This window comes from Podarcis cretensis (assembly GCF_951804945.1).
Source record: "Podarcis cretensis genome assembly, chromosome: 3".
NCBI classification, from domain to species: Eukaryota; Metazoa; Chordata; class Lepidosauria; order Squamata; family Lacertidae; genus Podarcis; species Podarcis cretensis.
Window position 1 is genome coordinate 75,298,802 of NC_137172.1, and position 19,874 is coordinate 75,318,675.

Sequence of the window (19,874 nt, forward strand, 5' to 3'; positions counted from 1 at the left end):
GGATTCGAACCGCCGACCTTTCGATCGGCAAGCCCTAGGCGCTGAGGCTTTAACCCACAGCGCCACCTGCGTCCCGGATTCTCAGAGTTAAGCGTATATAAAAGAGTAAATGGGAGCTGGACTTCCTATTCCCTACAGCAAACCACCAGACCCCAAAAAGCTCTACTGAGGATTAGGAGCCTCTGCTGAATGGACTAAGAGGGAAGGTGGATCCCCCCCTAAATCATGCCATGGTACCTTCCATAAGTGGAACTCCCACAGGTGGAAGGTGCTTCTGCCTGATTTTTGGGGGACCCCCATTCTCCCACAGTCCATCCCACTCAGCAGAGGCTCAGAGCTCTTGGTGAAGCATTTTTGGGGGCCGGGGGGTGGGTTGCAATGGCAAGCAGGAATGTCAGCTAGCTCTGTGCTTAACTCTGGATCCAATCCATTATTTGCACATATTTATGTTTGCCAATACAAAGCTGGCAATTTTAAAAAAAGTTTTTTCAGCCAGCTTGTAATGTGGCAAAGAAGATCAAACCAAGCAAGCGAGCCACTCTAGCACAGAAAAATGATGTTAGCTGCTTCCTAGATATTAGCTGATGCTCAGGCTGATCAATTAAGTGCCATTTGTCAAGAGTTTCACAGTATCCCCACCTAAGTCATATGCACGGTATATACTAGGTACATTTTAAAGCTTCTAATTCTGTTTCTCATAGCTAATCATTTAATTGGGCTTTATGGGAGTGTGAAATAATGCAAGTCCATAGAGATAATTAGCCTATTACAAGTTTCCTGGTCATTCCCCAAAACTGTGACATCCAGATCCAGTTTATATCAGTTGAAGTTCTGGTCCCCTTTCTACATACAAGCCTTTCCATGCTATTTGTTGTAGGAGGATACATTTAATAACTAGAAAGGAATGAATTTACACCCTCCCTTAGCTCCGTGGTCAGTTTATTTAGCCACAGTAGCAGCACAGGTTATAGCTGTTCCACCACAAGTTGCAGGACAGGGACAAAAATGATGGGCCGTCCCTACCATTATTAACTAGCTGAACTTCACGCCTAGCTATAATAGCTACTCTATATGAAGGAATAAACAGGCAACCAATTGCTCATCCGGGATAATTTTTTCCAGCCCTTCTGAAACAACAACAAAGAATGTACCCACTCCAGAGACATGGACTGAAATATACCTGTGCGTCCAGCTACAAATAAAGGTGCACTGCCCTAGATAAACAAGTCACATAAATACAGGCTACTTATTTAATGACCTGGCCTTAACATCATCCTTTCTTCTTGGAACCCTATAAAGAACTGATACAATAAGCCTATTTAAAAAACCCCTCAGTCTAATAATTCAAGGAACAACAACCCATTTCAATGCAACCATAGTATTTCACTACCTGATCCAGGAGTAGAGAATGTTGTTCTCTCCTACAGATAGGTATGATTAGAACCCGGATCTACAATACAATCTTTAGAAATTTCCATTCCTAAATTAAGTAACATTCTTGCCTATTTAGCAACACAGACATTAGTCGATTTACGGCAGTTTGGAGATGTTTGTGCTTTCCTGTGCAGAAGGTATTTTCTCCAGGTGTATTTCTAGGGGTGAACCTTGGAAAGCCATGACACCCAAACATTAAAGAATGTAGAAATCAAGAAGACAAACCCACTTCCAAGAACAATGTGATCTGGCTACCAGGTTTGAATCATCCTTTGCAAACATGTTCTTACCTCTTTGCCATGTCCTGCATATTTGAAAATCAAGTTCCTTGGCAAGGAAGACTCAGCCTGGGTTACATTGCAGCCTTCTGTGCTGGGCTCTGTGGGGTGGTCATTTACAATGTAGGTACACTTGTCTTCAAATTCAGCCTCTGTCCATAGAGTCATGTCAGCATCCTTCATGTCCATTTTCATTATCAACTCTGGTCCTTTTCTTCACTGCTCTGGGATTCACAATATACGAGCTACACAGTGTGGCAGCCTGGAAAAGAAAAGAAAATTTACTTCCCATTCCTTTCTCAGCACCTCTAGCATTGTGACCTAAATGCTGTCTATTGGCAAATAGATGGCATAAGTGGGATAGCTGAGGACTGACACCATATACCCTATACCCTATAAATTGAGCTGCCTTCCCTGAAGGAATGCTTTCAAGAGCTGGGGCTGGTAAAAATAACAAAGTCACAAAAAGTAATAGGAAAAGCATGTCTGAGAACAGCACCTGTGCGCACCTCTTTAGAACCTCCCCTCAGTATCTGAACGGTAGGGGTGGGGGGATGAATCTGCAGATTCAAGGCTTTGTGTGCAAAAGAGCCTGTGGAAAAGCTGCCTTGGAAAAGTGTCATAAACAAGGAAAGGAAAAGGAAGGAACTGCTGTCTGCGTCTGAATGGGCTAAAAATGGAAAGTGCACGTTGGACGAGCGGAACACAGGCTTGCCTTTTCCAAATGGGGAAGGCTGAACTTTCCCACCGGCTTCTAACACACAAACAACTTTCAAAAACAACGCTCCCCTCCCCTCTATTGACATCCTCTTATCCTCTGACACAGACAGCTGAGGGAGACTGTATCCTACCAACATCAGTCTGAAAACAGCCAGTCTGAAATAACTAGAAATATTCACTTGGATCAGAAAGAGACAAAAATACAGTAGTATTGTTTTCTGTGCCTTCCAACAGAATTAAATACAAAGTGCAAAATCTACCATCAATATAGGGATTGAACTGCATTAGATATGCTGTATGGCATTGGCTCACTATTTCAAACCTCAGCCATGTACTCTCCACAGGCAAGCCTCCCCTGTGCTTCAGTTCCCCGTCTACAATATCAGGAAAATACTTTTTTTTAGGGTTCCTATAAATGTTAGCACGTACTATTTGTGTTATACTCTCATTCAGAAAAGAAGATATTTTAAAAGAAGAGGAGTAATAGTATTCTGTGGAAAAACTAAATATCAGAAGAACACACTTACAGAATTAAGTTTTACTTACCCATTAAAAAGATAATGTTAACATATCATTTTGTTTCCCCAGGTATAAAGTTACTGGATTAAACTACAGCATTTTCCAAAACAAAGGCTTTAGGCTCCAGCATTGTACTGCTAATCCTACCAGAGATTTTCATTTGTATCTGAGTAAAGCAGGGTCATATTTCCAACTCAAAGAAGTGTTTTTCAGAAGATGAAGTGTTTGGAAGAACAAAGTTATCAACTTAATTCCACACTTCCTCACAGCATTGAGCAGATTTAATAGTTCTTCATACGGTGCTTTTAATGGGCTTGATGAGATCAAACCTTAGTACAATCTGAACAATACCTTTACCACTTTGTAGGCTATGACAAGAGAACTAATACTGAAACTCAGTGAACCGGCAGTTGCCACTAGCAGTGAAAGAATTAATCATCATAAAAACAAAGGTCTCTCGAACTTTAAGAGAAAGTCTCCAAGAAGAACCTTAACAGGTTTGCCGTCTCCATTCAAAAGAGTTCTAAAACCATCTGTCTCCCGGACAGGAGTAGGAAGAAAATTTCTTACCAAGGTACAGTCCACAAATAATTCCAGCTGGCAGCACGACGTTTCAGGTAAGTCTCACACATATCTACAGAGTAAACATTACTTCTTCCACTGGCCGGGTTCAAGTAATACCAATAGAGCTAGCTTCTTTTGCTTCTGCTTCTGCTTCTGGCTCTGTCTTTACTGTCAGACAGGTGCTGCTGCACTTACTGCTTCAACTTCTTTGAAACACTGGAGGGCTGAATGTTACGATACTTTCAGTCTGTGTTAACCAAACAGACTCTTCCTTTCTCCTCCCTGTTTCAGGTTTCCTATTAGCCACTCATCTGATTTACTCACAGTCACGGCTGCCAAGAGCAGGGGGTGGGGCTATACCTGTAACTCACACAGGTATATCCAATGAAACTCTGATCCAGTCAGAAGGAATTTTTCCTTTCAGCAGATCACACCAATACAGTTTTTCCTGTTAACACGTATGTCTGCTAACATTCTGCTGGCATCCAGCTTAACTCACATGCAAAAGGACAAACATTTGGTGGTGTAACACTAGAAACTATGACCTAGTGCTTAAATCTGTTTATTTTAACTGGGCATTTTTCGAACAAACATGCTTACAATTTCCAAAAAAAAAAAGTATTTACAACAATATTGTTCTCCAGGTTGCATATTTTCTTACAATTCTGAGTAGTTTTATATTTTACAAGGTAATCTTACACATGTCTACTGAAAAGTAAGCCCCACTGAGTCCAACAGGACTTGCTCCAAGGTAAGTGAATGTAAGATTTCAGCCTTAACTTTGCACTATTTTAAAAGTGCATCATTTCAAAGTGGAAACTAAGCCTGTCCCTGCTTTAAGAGAGAATGGGTCATATGCTAACAGAAAGAAAAGTTCCATCAGCGATGCTTTCATTAGACACAATCACTTAAAGAGCATGTTGCTGATCAAAGAAGTATTGGTGTGAATATAATTAAGAGATAATTAAGAGAAACATGTGCTGTTTCTTTTTCCTCCTCTCCCTGTTAGTGAATTGCCATGAAGGAAGGACATCCTGTGATGATGGCATACAGTGTCCTGTTTGTTTATTATTAAGCGCACAGACCTTGCATTCCTATTTCTCATTACCAAACAAACCAGATGCCTAACTTCCTTCAGTGGTCCTTGTCCTTCATTGAGGAATCCTTCAGCTCACAACAGTTATGATGATGCATAGTTCCAATTATAGTCACTCACAATATTACAAACATCACCCAGTCAGTTCACCAAAGGACAAGTCTCCTACTTTTCCTTTTTACATCACATCAGCAGACATGTTTTTTTTATTATTATTATCATGCCTTTCCTCTTACGTGGGCAGAAACTTGTTTTGACTTGCTATAAAAATGCAAAACACAACTACCTGTCTATATGGAAATCTGCATTGTTCGAAGAAATGTCCATTCTGTCTGATGCATACACCATACCATCACCCTCCTGAAGTTCTTGCAGAAGAAGGTGAAAGGGATTATATGTCATTCTAGGTGACACAGTACTGAGAATAGTACATATCTGTGTAAAGACCTTTGGCATCTTCTAATAGAGAAGTACTCATACCGTTGGACATAAGTAGGACAACAGCGCCAAACAAGTGTCCTGGCTTAACTGTTACTGGTACGTAATTCCACAAGAAAGGTGGTAAGGGCATCACACTGATGGGTATAAAGGTAATTGGATATGCAGTAGGAAGAAACATTTGTTTAAAGCAAAGAAATCTGGCCACCTTGACTTGGGTAATTAACTGATCCTGAGATAGAATCAGAGGCCTATTAACAACAATAGAGGCTACTTAAAAACATACTCAGCATTGACATAGTAAGTCTGTGGCCTATAGATATATGGTAACCCACACACCAACACATTCCTGTAGCTACTCAGAAATACATTGATTTGGGGAGGGATCTTTATAACCTCAGCTTTATCACATGGCTGGAAGTTACAGATGGCTAGCTCTCCAAATCAGGAGTATAAATTAAAATGACCACCCCACAGCTGATGGTTGTCTGTTTTTATTCAGGGTGGCCAGAGATCAGTTTCTGTCTATTGCTCCCATAACATCTGTGGGAACATATCATGTAAATCATGTGACTGACATGGTTTATTCCCACCATGTCACTGTCCTACAGTGATGGGCAACCTCAGATATCCATGGCAACTGGCATGACAGCTTCCTATAAATGTTGCTGCTAATAAGCAGCAGATCTTGTCCTACAGAAGCAGTGAACATGCAACTCATGTAACATGAAGTGGCCTGAGTCACTTCACATGGAGTGGAAAAACAATGTAGTCATACTGAAGCTGTCTACCCCACCCACTATACCAAGATATAAGTCTCACTTTGACATGGATATGTCTCAGAGCTTTCTAGGTCCCTGGTAATTTAAAAATAAAAAGCAGAAATTACAAAAACAAAATTATTAACAAACAGCTTTTCAACGCAGGCTTTTTCTGCCCATCACTAAAAAAGAATGGTGATTCTTCTTGCCTATCATGAAATAGCTATTTTGCTTTTCATTTGATTGAAACAATGACGGTGGGTGTTGGAAGGCTAAACTCTGTTTGCCCACCATTGATTGTGTGGGCACTGATGATATTCAGCAGAATACAAAAGCGAGCTGCCGGCACAGCATTAATTACCATTGTAGAGCACAGTTGCAGTTACTGCTCCTATGCACATACCTGAGTTACACTAGGACTAAGGACACTTAGGATCCAATCTCTGTTCAGCCATTCAATATATGCTAGACTAACTACCACAGCAGTTAAAATGCGGGTGGGAGAAAACCATGTATGCTAGTTAAAAAAATTTGAGGAAATTTTATATAAAAGGTGGAGCTCATATGTGATGCCGCAATGAAAAATGAGACACACCACTTCCCCCTGCCCCTTTTGCCTTGTGAGTACATTGTCATCAGTTTACAGTGGTACCTCAGGTTAAGAACTTAATTCGTTCCAGAGGTCCGTTATTAACCTGAAATGGTTCTTAACCTGAGGCGTGCTTTCGCTAATGGGGCCTCTTGCTGCCGCTGCACCACTGTCGCGCGATTTCCGTTCTTATCCTGGGGCAAAGTTCTTAACCTGGAGCAACCACTTCCAGGTTAGCAGAGTCTGTAACCTGAAGCGTCTGTAACCCGAGGTACCACTGTATCATGGAGAGTTGCAAGAACTGCATAACACTAACTGTGACTGTTCAGAAGGGATTGAAGCTTTTTAGTGACATTCCCCCCCCCCCAAGGCTTCATATGTACGTAGGTCCTTCTTAGTAAAAGTACTGGATCAGAATATCAGTATCTCCAGCAAAACAAAGTGAAGATGAACACATAACATAGCAAACAGATCAGATTAAAGGTGGCAAATAGGACATAGCTTCTGTCCCTTATATATGCACACAGCCAATGATTTTATGACTTGTGTGCGCGCACAAATGTGTGCTTGTACCTATATTTATCAAGGTGTGAGTGACTTGACTGGCAGTTTTTTTGTTTTTGCATAGGATTCTCTCATAGCAGTAGGTGCTGTCATCTAGAAATTGCAGTCTCAGTGTTGTTCATTTCAGAAAAAGGACTTTTTAATCATTTTCATTTTCCCCTCTTTGCTCACAGAAAACCTCAACTACCTTATTAGTCAGCATTTCTGAGACAGGTCTCTCTCTCTCTTTTTCTCTCTGTATGTGTGCAATAGCTTGCAGTCCAGCAGCAAATCATGAATGGCTCCAACAGGCGCTGATGTCAGAAACTCTCTCTCTCTTCACCCCCACCCCACTTCCTTTGATGGTATCAGCCACTCTAGCTCCACAGTAAACTGATGCTACTCAAGCTTCAGCTGCAGCTGCTGTTTTCTTCAACATTTTTTTTATGCCTATGCATATACATCATTTAAAAAAAAGGGGGGGTAGCAGGACCAAGAGTGCAATGCACCTGGAAAATGGCTGGAGAAACTTTCTTTAGGGGCCTTAAAGTGCCCCAAAGATTAACACACAGCTATTCCTCCCCCTTCTTACCCAAAGAAGGTCAGTGACAGAATGACCACATCAACAAAAGCAACAAATCCCTTCATTTTCCTCCTCCTCCATATTGGCATTGTTATGGCTGAAACATTTGGGAGGCAGCCAGATCATGATCCTAAAAATGAGGACAAAGGCACCGATGCATGCCTTTTACAATGTGACATGCTTAAAAACAATCCTAATGTACTCTCCTCCAATTTATTATTGCATTTATATCCCGTTTTTTCTTCCAAGGACTACAAGGTAGTGTACATGGTTCGTTCCCCTGTGTGAGGAAAATAAATCTGGTCACTTCAGGCCCCACCAAATCTGGCAACAACAAAATGCTCTGCACACTTCAAATGTCAGCTTACTCCAGGATGCTTTATTGAGAAAGCAGCTTTTTAGATGAAGAATAAGAGTGCATTCCAAATTTACCTAAGGTTTATTATGAGTATTATACAGTGTCAACACCCACCTCATTTTTGAAAGAAAAAAAATGTGCATGGTGCTACGTTATTTATCTTATTTCTTGCCATATGTTGAAGTCAGAGGCTGCCATCTGGATGTGGAAGATGTCACTGAATTGCTTTTTTACACCTTGTGCTAAAGGGTTGCATGAGAAAAATCAAATCATGCATGATGACCACCGGGGTTGTGGGGCCCTCTGGAGCTGATTTGGGGTGAGGGGGGGGCAGAGAAAGAGGGCAAGTCCACTTATGCAACAATAGATGTTGCCTGCAGCATGCAAGCATTTGTGGGACAATGCTACTGGCTATTTTCTTTCCACCCATGGAAAGATACTAAATGTTCCAGAGGTAGCAATCCAGGGGGAGAGCTAGCTTTATTATAATATATATGATCCTTCTCCTGCCTCATTGTGAGTCTAAATGAATGTGCAAAGCATTGTAACTTGTTCTGGAATACCCAGTACTAGCTAAATTCCACTTAGTTTAACATTCATTCCCTTCTTAAAGGGATTCTAGAAACCAAATAACTAACAGAAAATGCTTAGGTTTACCAGTTAGCTCTGAATAAATACAGGTAAAGTTTTGTATCTCCTTTCTCAATATTGCCCACTGGATGAACAAGCAGATGTGGCATTAGGGATCCTAATGTAATGACTATATAATCAGTCATTAATCATACCAATGTACATACACTTCTTAATATTTGTTTATAGCTTCTTCTATCAAATATTCTCCCCCCTTTACAGATAGAGAATCAAAGTTAATATACGGCAGCTTTTCCAAAGCCACCTGCAAAGTACATGCATTAGCTGTAATTTGAACTCAGGACATGTTTCTATCCATTGAACTGACTTAATTAATTGAAGATGTTATGATGATTTATACTGTACATTTTGTTTCATTTTGTTTTAAAACAGGGTTGGCAACAAAGGAAGAGAACAGGCACAAAGACTTCTTAGAACTAAAAGTGTGATCAATGGTTGAAGAGGTGTGGCTGCATTACATTTAGTGGTGAGTAATAAGTGGTGACCTTAAGGAGTTTTGCAATTGCTATTTGTTTTTAAGTAAGTGCATGCCTTAGTGTCTCTTGAAATAACATTATACAATCTCCTAGCTGAAATGCACTTATGAACATCACTTACTCCTAAAAACCAATCCTTAAGCAGAATGAAACAACAAAACATACTCTTTAGAAAACGATTGCCTTAATTCCTAAGGGCACTCCATTAACAGTGATCACATTTTCTTACTCTAAGAAAGTTATCCCTTTTCCTCATTCTCTGGAGAGGTGGTTTTCACTTCCTACCTATCTGACAATGGTGGTTGCACCCTTTCAATCCAGTCAAACTGGCATGTATAAAAACAAAAATTTCATCTGTTCTCATTAAATAGCTGACACCTTATCCTTCTTTCCAAATGTTGTAAATGTTTGCTTTGCAAAATCCAGGAAAGCTTTTAAAACAAAGAGAACCGACAGCCCTCCTTCCCTCCCACTCCCCCTTTATAATGATGCATCTCTGCTTATCTGCTCGATTATCAACAGGCTATTGTTTTCCCACTGGGGCTCATTGAGTAAGGTTGACCTAAGGAAGGTTAATGTTCAAATAGGTGTTTCTCAGTTCCAGCAAAAGAATACAGGTTGCTGACAGAAAGGCATCACAAGGGTCTTCATCCTGACTTCCTTAAGAAGACAACATGTCAAGGAAGTGGTGTGTGTGTGTGTGTGTGTGTGTGTGTGTTGGAGACTACCAAAAGGCCCGGCCTGTTTTTGTTTTTTATTTTTACTTCTTTTGCATCTCCCAAAACAACAACTTTTAAAGAAAGACACTGTCCCCTAGAAGAGATAATCCCACAATGGAGAGTCCATTAGAGGTATTAAGGCACTGGCAGCAGCCTGATCTACAAGAGCAGCTCTGTCCTGACAATAGACAATTAAAGCTGATAAATCTGAACTACTTGTTGCTGTTCTAATTCCTTGTAATTGTGTGCTGCTTGTCCCTGCCTCCTGCACACAGGGATGAAGCATGCTTCTTTAATCTCCAGAGTACCTGACCTAGTTCCTATGTGGTCTTTTCAGGACCTGTTTTCTTCCCATCTGGACCTCTCTCCACCCCTTCCCGCCTCCTCCAAAAGCACAGAGGAGTGTTAGCAGAGAGGAAAAGAGAAAACATCAGAACTCAGCACCAGGATAATATTTCTGTAACGCCAAACAATATTCTAATCTGCAAACAGCAGCCAATTTTGCCAGTTTGGCAAAATTGTGATCAAACTGTACTTTTTGTTATTAAAAGCGCAAAAAGTGGAGCACATGCACAATGACAAGCCAAATTGTCTGACCAATACTGGCTGCCAAACCTGCATGTTACACTCGTGTGCGCGTGTGTTTTCATACACCACCCACACACTTTGAGATTTTACTTCTCTCCATTCACTGGTATGTTTGTGTTCAGCTAGACTATATAGGTTTTTTTGAGTGCATTATTCTTCCGATAAGCTATATACTGTTATGCTAACAAACACTGCAGTTCTAACCATACCTACTCAGAAGAAAGACGTGCTGAATTTAAATGGGGTTTACTCCCAGTAAGTGAAGCTAGGAGTGCTGCCTTTCAGCAAATTGAATCCTAGGCTTTTCATATAGCTCTCACAAGACAGGTAATTATTTATGTTTGTTTGTGTGCATAATAGCAGAGGAAACTTTGTGTATCTGCATCTACTAGATTCAAAACAGCATAATTAATCCTCTTACAGAGCTCAATTAATAATTTCAGGGTGCCTGGGTTTGGCAGCACAGGGATAAGAAAATATGGTTGTAGGAATGCCTACTGGTCTTAAAAATTCTATAAATTTATTTACATCTGAACATACTTTGGAGAATAATCTTGGAACTAATGCCTATTTCCAAGTTAGCAGCATTCTACCCTCTTATTTCTTTTTTTTTTTTTTTTTTTATAATAATTTTTATTAATTTTCCACACATAAAATAAAGAACAGTGTAACACAATATAACTTCATACTCATCGGTTCATAGCCTTTTTTCTTTGACTTCCCCATACCTCCCCATCCCTGCATCCTTGTTTAAAAATTCTTTAGCAACCCTTAAGTCCATTGTCTTAGTTCCTTTTCGTAAATATTTCTTAAGTTTTTTTTTTGTTTACTGCTGCAATTCTTTACTTCTTACCCCCTGACATCTTAACATTCCTCAATTTTACAGTTATTTTTAAGATATATTTTGAAATTCTTCCAGTCCTCTTCCACTGTCTCTTTCCCCTGGTCCCGGATTCTGCCCGTCATCTCAGCCAGTCCCATAAAGTCAATCACCTTTGTTTGCCATTCTTCCAGAGTAGGTAGTTCTTGCGTCTTCCAATACTTTGCCAGTAGAATTCTTGCTGCTGTAGTGGCATACATAAAGAAAGTCCTATCCTTCCTTAACACCTCTTGGCCCACCATACCCAAGAGGAAAGCCTCTGGTTTCTTAGGAAAAGTCCACTTAAGGACCTTCTTAATTTCATTATAGATCATTTCCTCTTATTTCTTAAGTGCCTCTTCCTCCACCTTCTTATGCTAGCAGAGCTGACAGAAGAGACTTTTATTTTATTTTATTTTCCCATGCAGCATGGCTTAATGTTTTGTGACAGCTTGTTGTTGGATTTTTTGGACTGGAGTCCTAATTGTCACAGGCTTCTCAAAACATTTCATTTACAGTTTTACCAGGAATACTTTCATGTGCAGAGAGTGGAGAGTTCCACTATGCTGCCCCCAGTCAAGCTGTCAGTAATGCCGTTTGCTGGCTTCTTTCAGTTGTCCAAGTCAGACGGGCAGGAAAGCATCACCCCTAATGTTTTTACAGTAGTAATCTCCATTTGTTTTAAATAATGTTTTAAAAATAAGTCAGTAGTCTCTCTATTTTAATAGAAGCTTACTAATAAAATGAAAATAAAAAACCTACTTATGTTTACCATTTCACTTGCATCCTAGTCTATCTCCCCGCCACCATACTTCTGTACTAGAAACAACAATACTTTTAAACAAAGAAATTATGGAGACTATAGATAAGGTTACTAGAAATGACAGCCCAGTCTATATTTCAACATATGAAGCTTTAGTTAACTAAACAAATGAAGAAGTGCTTTCGAATAATAATAAAGGGGGAGGGGGAGGAACAGCTTGTAATAGAGAATGTCCTGGATCTTTTGTTTCCATTTAGGATAACAACTGGGCTTTGCAAAGAAAAGACAACAGGCAGTTCATACTAAATTAGACCTGCCAACTGCTAGTTAGAATATTGCAAATAATTTACTTTCCATGATAAAAGCAAAAGCAAGCAGCACCCAGCAGGGGCCCAGCTGATAAAACTGTGTCAAACTCAAACCATTTGTCAACCGGGAAGGAAAAGAACAGAGCTGAAAGATGGACTCAGGAAACAGATTTATCTGGCGCAACACATTAACTAGTATAAATACCATGGGAGGAGGGAGAAAGTAAACACATTTATTCAGTATCTCCAGCTAGCCAGAAGAAGAATCACTCACGTAACTCACAGCCCGTGCCACCCAAACACTCATTTGTCACAGAACAGTAGCATTTTTCTTTTGTGTACAACGCGAGTGTTGTTTAATGCATAGCACTGAAAGGTTTTAGTAGCACACACACAAAAAAAGTGTGGTTAAACAAGGCAAGATGCAAATTCCTACCATTTTAACAAGGCAAGATGCAAATTCCTACCATTTTAAGCAATAAAACTTCAGGTCATAAACACATGAGGTAACACCTACTAAAACTTCCATCTATGTTTTGCACTTCTGTTTACTGAAGTAAACTGATGTTATAGGAGGGATACCAAAAAAGAGGAATGCAATGCAGTGCTATGAATGCTATGAACTGGGACTGTACCCAAACAAAACAGAAAACTTTTTTTAAAAATGCTAGCCCTTTTCTTTGCAAAGACATTCGTTTTGAACAGTTGCATATAATTTCCGTTATGAAATAGTGTTATGAAAACAGACAAACGCAGGTTGCCAAAGCTAACTGGAGTGCATACACAAGAGGTTTTCTTTAAAACTAAAGTAAAAACAACAACAACATAGCAAAAGGTATACTGTAAGACAATTAAAACCACAGTCAGTTAATACATAAATATTAATCTAATGCAGTATATTCTTTAGCAGTACCTTTGAACAGCCATGTAGGACAGGTTTCCAATCTTCGTTCATGCATCCCAGAGTTTTAGTCCGTATATTTGTCTTCTGTCACTCACTCACTCATTCACACACCACACACACACATGCACACATTAACACGCAGGACACATGCTCTCTACCTCTCACACTGAGACACTCCTCTAACCCTGTCTGGAGCCAAGCCTTGGATTTTAGAATTTCCTCCTGTGAGAAGATTTTCCCCCACCCCTTTCCTTCTACTCCACCCCATTCAGTAATTAGGCTTAACAAGAGCAATTAACAAAATAAACTCTGCTTAGGCTGGTGGTCTGATAATTCTGATTACCAAGACCTTTGGGAAATAATCAAAAATATTTAAACAGATACTTTCACAGGGGCTTTAAAAACCCACCTTTTCTGCCACAGCTTATTGCAATTATTTGCAGTTTGGTTGGAGATCGGATAGCGTGATCTCATTCTGGTGGCTTCAATATGTTATATTTTACTGAATTTTACTGAAAAGTTGCAATAGTTTAATAACATCAGACAATTTAATAATGCAAAATAAATATTGTGTTGAGATGATCAAAATGTTTTAAATTTTATTTATTGCATTTTATTGTTTGCGTTTTGATATACCCCTGTAAACCACCTTTGGAAGTGTTTTATTTTTGAAATGCAGAATATGCATTTGACAAATAACTTAAGGAAGGTACCAGCACAAACTTTGTCTGATTTAATTTTCCATTATATAATAATATGACATTAGAACACAGACTTGAGTAGTTTTTAAAAATCTTTCATTTATTTATTAATCAATGTAAAAAGACACTCAAGTACAAAAATCATGAAACAGTGTCCTTAATAAATATATTATGTTCCTACACAGACTCGGTGCCTTTCCTACCTAATAAAGACATTTTTCAAGTTACCTGAGATGTACATTGATTGAATAAAATATGGGCTTTGCTTTCATCCCTGACTTTTGGATTGGATTCAGGACTAATAGGAATTGTTTCAAAACCAAAAACCAAGTATCAATGGATTTAGCTTAGTGATAGAAATGTCAGTAAACTATCAGCTGTTTGTGGCAACTTTCTGTTTCTGCAATAAAGTTCACCTAAAACGTAAAGACCCCAATCCAGAGGACTGCTGCAACAGCTGAAAGTTGTGTGTGTACTGCCACACTTGCACATATATAACATTCATCTGATCACAGCAACACCATTTCTCCTAAAATGTTCAGAGATTCACATTAACAGGTGCTGGTGTTGTATATCTACAATCTGCAACAGTTTCCTCTTGTCGTTAGGTGATATTTATATTAGCAGAAATAAATAATACGTTGCTCACATGCAAACCATATGCACTGTTTTCTGATCACTTGTTGGGAGAAAAAGGGGAATGTGCAAGGAAGACTAAATTTCCTTAAGTGGGAAACAGCAGTGGGGAACATGTGGCTCTCCAGATGTTGCTAGACTCCAGTCAGTCCCAGTGAGCATGGCCAATGGTCAGGGATGATGGGAATTGTAGTCTAGCAACATTTGCAGGCGTAGGAGCCAACTCCGAGGAGCAGAGGTCCCTTCACCCCCCCATACAATATTTTAGCTTCCTCCCCAAACTTGATGGGCATTGCCAATAAAATGGTGTGTGTGTGTGCTGCATCTTATGATTGTGCGGGGCAGGGCTTACCTGGGCCCTCCAATATTATATTTAAGTTGGCACTTGTGTCTGCAGGGCCACAGGTTCCCCATCCTGCTTTAAAAAGATACTGGCCTCATCAGACCAGCCACCTCAGGTAAGGTGAGGTGTTTGGATTGCAGTGATGAGCCTGCAGCTTTCCACTTTACTCAAACAACTTTGGAGTGAGGACAAAGAAGGTAAGGCACTTTCCCCTGAAGAGCTGGAGTGCTGCTATAAGAATGTGAAGGGCAAAGCCATGTCATGTCCAAAGAATTTAACTATTATTTTTCTATTTCTGCCCTGACGCTCCATCCAGTAGCATGAAGCATGAAGGCTTTAAAGTAAACAATGAGCTGACATATGTCCATATATCAGAGGCATAGCTAGGTGGCGGGAGGGGCAGGGAGCACTGGACGCCACACCATGGGGGGCAGCACTTACTGCGGGGCCTGCAGCACACCGGAGTCACGTCTCACCTGGAAGTGACACAGTGGCTTGGGTGCCTGAAGGCTCTGCACTGCCCGAAACGGCAGCGTGGGGCTTGCTTCTGCCCACAACCTCCCCTTCAGCCACCCTACAGGCTCCACACAGTGAGCCCTGCCCCAGCTCGCCCTGCCCAGTGGGCAGCTTGCCTCGCCCCCATGGATGGCTCTCTCCAGCACAATGCCAACAAGCCACCCTGGGTGCCTGAATGGCTAGCTATGCTGCTGCTTATATCTATACTGTTGACTGCTTCATAAGACAGAAATAAAATAAATTAGTAAAATATGCAGGGTAAGTCCGACTAACTTAACTCAGAGCAGTTCCTCAGTAACATGTCTATACTATGGGTAGGCAAACTATGGCCCGGGGGCCGGAGCTGGTCCAATAGCCTTCTAAATCCGGCCCATGGATGGTCTGGGAATCACCCTGTTTTTACATGAGTAGAATGTGTCCTTTTATTTAAAATGCATCTCTGGGTTATTTGTGGGCATAGGAATTCGTTCATCCCCCCCAAAAATAGTCTGCCCCCCCCACAAGGTCTGAGGGATAGTGAACTGGCTCCCTGCTGAAAAAGTTTGCTGACCCCTGGTCTATACCAACACCACACAGACACAATATCCTCCAACCCTCAAACCAAATTAAAATAAAATAAATTTTATAATTTTATGGCAAACATTTTATAGCGTGCAATTGTATATTAGTGCATGCTGAATATTCTGAAATAATGTTGTTATGAATACAATATTCCCCCCCCCCAAATTCCCTATATGAAGTGCACCATAATATTCTTACTTGCACCTTCCCACAAGCCAGGCAATTGGTAGCAAGTAAGTCTGGAGCTAGAATTAGTTTCACAGAACAGCCACTAACCTGAAGACTTCCCTTCCACAGTCCACTTCAGTCATTCAAGTAGGCTACATTATTCAATGGGGTTATAGCCTTTGATGATACAAAAGCTTCTTTAAACCAAAAATTAAAAAAAGACTGGAAATGTGTGGGAAGTCTTTAAAACCGACACTATCATGTAAACCACACAATTGCCTGGGTTTCGTAACAAAGGATTACACTGGCTGATTTTGTGGTGCCTGAAAGGGCATGCCTGCTCCTCAGCTGAGCCAAGCTTACAAAAGTTTCCCAAGTTTTGAAGGTAAAGCCTTGAGGAAGAAAACTCTTTCCTCATATATTTTATTTGCTGTATTAACCATGCACCGGATTGTTTCTGGGCTTCTGCACTTACATCATAGCATACAGAAGCGCACACCAGGTGTTTTGGACGACAGCTCCTCAGAGATCTCTATCGTGCACAACATTTTTCCTACATGGATCTAGATTACGGCAGAGGAGGAAAGCAGATACATCACATGTTTGCTCCTCCTCTGCACATATGTATATAAGGACACCATCACTTATAAAAGGGTTAGGATATTTCAAGGAGAAGTTGCAAAGCCTGGCCACTAGCATATAAGCTGAGAAAGGATGCCTCACTACTCTGTGTCTTGACTTGATCTCCCCACCAGGAAAAATGACAAACTGAATAGTATTATTTATCAGCACAAAAAAATCAGGGTCTTTTTGTTGCCAGACTGGGGGAAAATCTGGCATTAGCACCCCATGCCTAAACTTTCAACAGTGGTAGAATATTACATACACAAACCATAGAACAGGAACAGAATGCGCCAATCAAAAACTGTTTTTGAAATTTGCTTATGCAGCAAAAGTTGTGGGAGGGTGGAAAAAGCAGCTGCTTCTGAGAAGGAGCAATTAAAAACTCTGCAGTAGCCATGCAGAAATGCTTGCAGATTTTGGCCGATATCTTGTGCTGTTACACGAGTGGTAAATGAAGCATGTAAGTGTTCAAACTGCAAACAATGGAATGTTGAATCAAGGCAAGACATACACTGTAGAGCTGGCAGTAAGTTCAAAAAGACTGGACTGACCATGCTGATGTAATGCATGACAGAGAGGTTAAGGGCCAGCTGAAATACTCTGGCCTACATGTTAAGCTGCCAGGAAAAGCAGGGCTGCCATATGTCCGGATATTCCAGGACATGAGATTTCAAAGGCGGAATTGTTGTCTGGGGGCAGTTTCTGAAATGCAGCGCTAGGAAATGACACAACAGCAGTGGCTTCATAAGCACTAAGGCTTATACTACTGAAACAGGAATGTTAAGACTTAGCTTGCCACAGAAAACTCAGTTTGATTGGCACGATGCAAGCAAACCACATAACTGATATATTAATTTCATTAATTAAAAGTCACTAAATGCATGATGCACGTCAATTTAGGAATTATTTGTTGAAACAGAAATACAAAAAACGCACTCTTTTAGGTTTGTTGTTAAAAAATTGTGTGATTTTTTTTTAAAACTTCTATTATTTTCTAGTTTCAGGAAATGGTCGATGGACATGGGTTATCCAGAAGGATTCGACAGCATTTAGGAGAAGCCGACCACGCTTTCAATTACATTATTTTCGTCAATTAGTCTTAAGGAAAATAACACTTCTATTAATCATTTCAATTAACGGCAAGCACCGCATGACACCAGCACCACAGCCCATATGCTGCGCTCCAATCACCCAAATATTAAAGCCTTTTTAATTGATTTATCTAAAGAACATTCAATAGACTCAAGGTGGCAGCCAGCCAGGAAATCCCGAAAGAAGATGACAAAAAGGTGGGGGTGCTAAACCCGTTTCCCAATTTGTTTTTCCTCTTTCTCCAGAGTTCACTGTTAATCCAATCACAGCCCATAAAGCTCGCCTTTTAATAAAATAAATAAATAAATAAATAAATAAATAAATAAAGGGGCACACATGTTGGCTCGTCATCTGCTTGGAGAAGCCCCCCTTCTCCCACAGTTAGCTGTCCAGTTAAGAGAGGGCTGCTGCGTACAACAGCACATTTTTATCCAGCAGAAATATTTAGCTTGGCTACCCGCCAAGGAATGCTGGAAGAATAGAATGAATTAGGGGATTTACCTTCCACGTGCTTCGCACGCGTCACTGAAGAGCTTGCTTCTTTTCTTTCTCTCCACCCCCCACCCCTCCCCGCCCCTCTCTTTCCTTTATCAAATATCTCCTACAGTTAAAAAAGTACAGCCTGAAATAGGAGCCGACACGTTACCAAGTTTAGTCACAGTGGCGCTATTCTTTGCAAGGTAGACATTTCCCTTTACTGTTGAAATAAAACCTTTGCACCTAGAAAAGCTTAGCTTGTCTTGTACACTACTTCATGTGAGAGGTTTCTCTTTCTTTTTTAAGGGACCGTTCACTTTATGCAAAGATTCTTTTCACAGAAGAGCTAGTGATTTGAAAACATATTCCCACTAGACATTAATATACTAAACTTAGCTTTGTTGATATAAACAAGGCAGATTGTTATGTCCTGTGACTGCAGGGTGTTTATGTGGGCTTTCATTTGTTTTTCTTATGACATTTCCTAGCTTCTTGACTGGCCTGGTTTTATTTGTATTGGCAAGTAAGACGGAAAGAGTTAATATTGAAAAAAAAGGCAGTTCGGGAAGCACCCTGTATCGCCACTGACTGAGCACTTAATGTGAGAAGCTAGGATGATGTTTTAATAGTTCAACAGATGGTGCTACTATACATATTGTACAGAGATAAAGGAAGGCTTCGTCAGCATTAAATAGGAGAGCTTCTAACCAGCTACAATTCAATACTGGGCATGCATGCATGTCTTTCCTGAGTTTATACTTTATACCTCCAGGATGCTTTTTAAGTTAAATGAGGAGGTATGCTTCTTTCAGTTAAGTGAATGAAGTGTACATAACACAGTCAACGAGCAAGCTATTTTAGTGGAATTGGTGGCATTCTGTAATAATATATATAATTTCAAGATACCACTCAGCACGTTAAGGTCATCTGCACTGCAGTCATTAAAGTGCTGGGGATAAATGGGGAAGGATGGCAAAATGCAGGACTCAGGTAGGCATGCATGATTCACTGTTCTCCCCTTCCTTCTCGAAATACTATCCTTTTGATCAGAAGTGAATGGTGGGGAGAGGAAATTCTTGAAAAATGTCGGCGGTTTCGCTGTCTTCTGATTGCATCTCTGTATCAGGACCAGCATTATCTGCCATCTTACGCAACTATGCAATAGGTCAAATCAAAAAAGCTAAACACATTTTCTCAATAATTACCATTTCCTAGGAAATACTGCAGTTCTGGTGCACAAAGGAGCCATATTGTGGGTGTTTCTCATATAACCTAGGTCAGCCTTCCGCAGCCAGATGCTTTGGACTACAACTCCAATGAACTCCAGCAAGTAGGGCTTTTGCTGGCTAGGGCTGATGGAAATTGTCATCTAAAGGATCTAGGAGGGCACCAAGTTGGGGAAGGCTAGCCTGGATCTTCCAGTGTTAACCGAATGTCACAGGATGGGCACAAACTGTTGCATTTCTCACACTATTCAGATTATGCTAAAATAAAATTTGCTTTGGATTTATTAAAACTGCACTTTATATTTCCAATAAATCTTGCTTATATTCTGCATGCACAAAAATACTAATGGAGGGATGGGGAACCCCAGTTCCGAGGGCA

The 19,874-nt window shown here is 40.4% G+C and overlaps 1 protein-coding gene and 3 long non-coding RNA genes across 7 annotated transcripts in view; 2 read left to right on the top strand and 2 right to left on the bottom strand.

Annotated features, from left to right (window-relative positions):
- The window catches only part of LOC307213672, a 35,926-nt gene extending 32,414 nt beyond the window's left edge, over window positions 1–3,512 (top strand). Inside the window, exon 4 of the long non-coding RNA XR_013837620.1 lies at window positions 3,021–3,512. This is a non-coding gene — a long non-coding RNA (uncharacterized lncRNA). The remainder of the gene's footprint in view (window positions 1–3,020) is intronic.
- LOC307213688 overlaps window positions 1–19,874 on the bottom strand; it is a 196,824-nt gene that overhangs the window by 50,238 nt on the left and 126,712 nt on the right. The gene's annotated exons all lie outside the window — the stretch shown is intronic.
- The window catches only part of PRDM1 (PR/SET domain 1), an 88,755-nt gene that overhangs the window by 19,118 nt on the left and 49,763 nt on the right, over window positions 1–19,874 (bottom strand). For 2 of the 4 annotated variants that reach the window (XM_079971643.1, XM_079971644.1), the window contains exon 4: window positions 1,725–1,974. In XM_079971643.1, the coding sequence (XP_079827769.1) occupies window positions 1,725–1,907 (183 nt within the window). In that variant the 5' untranslated portion in view covers window positions 1,908–1,974. Of the gene's footprint in view, window positions 1–1,724; window positions 1,975–3,521; window positions 3,822–13,160; window positions 13,645–19,874 lie in introns of those variants that run through there. The other 2 variants (XM_079971645.1, XM_079971642.1) reach the window with 2 other exon arrangements.
- LOC307213684 lies at window positions 5,040–10,166 on the top strand. The gene is made up of 3 exons (XR_013837636.1): window positions 5,040–5,148; window positions 8,907–9,000; window positions 10,067–10,166. It is a non-coding gene; the product is annotated as an uncharacterized lncRNA (long non-coding RNA).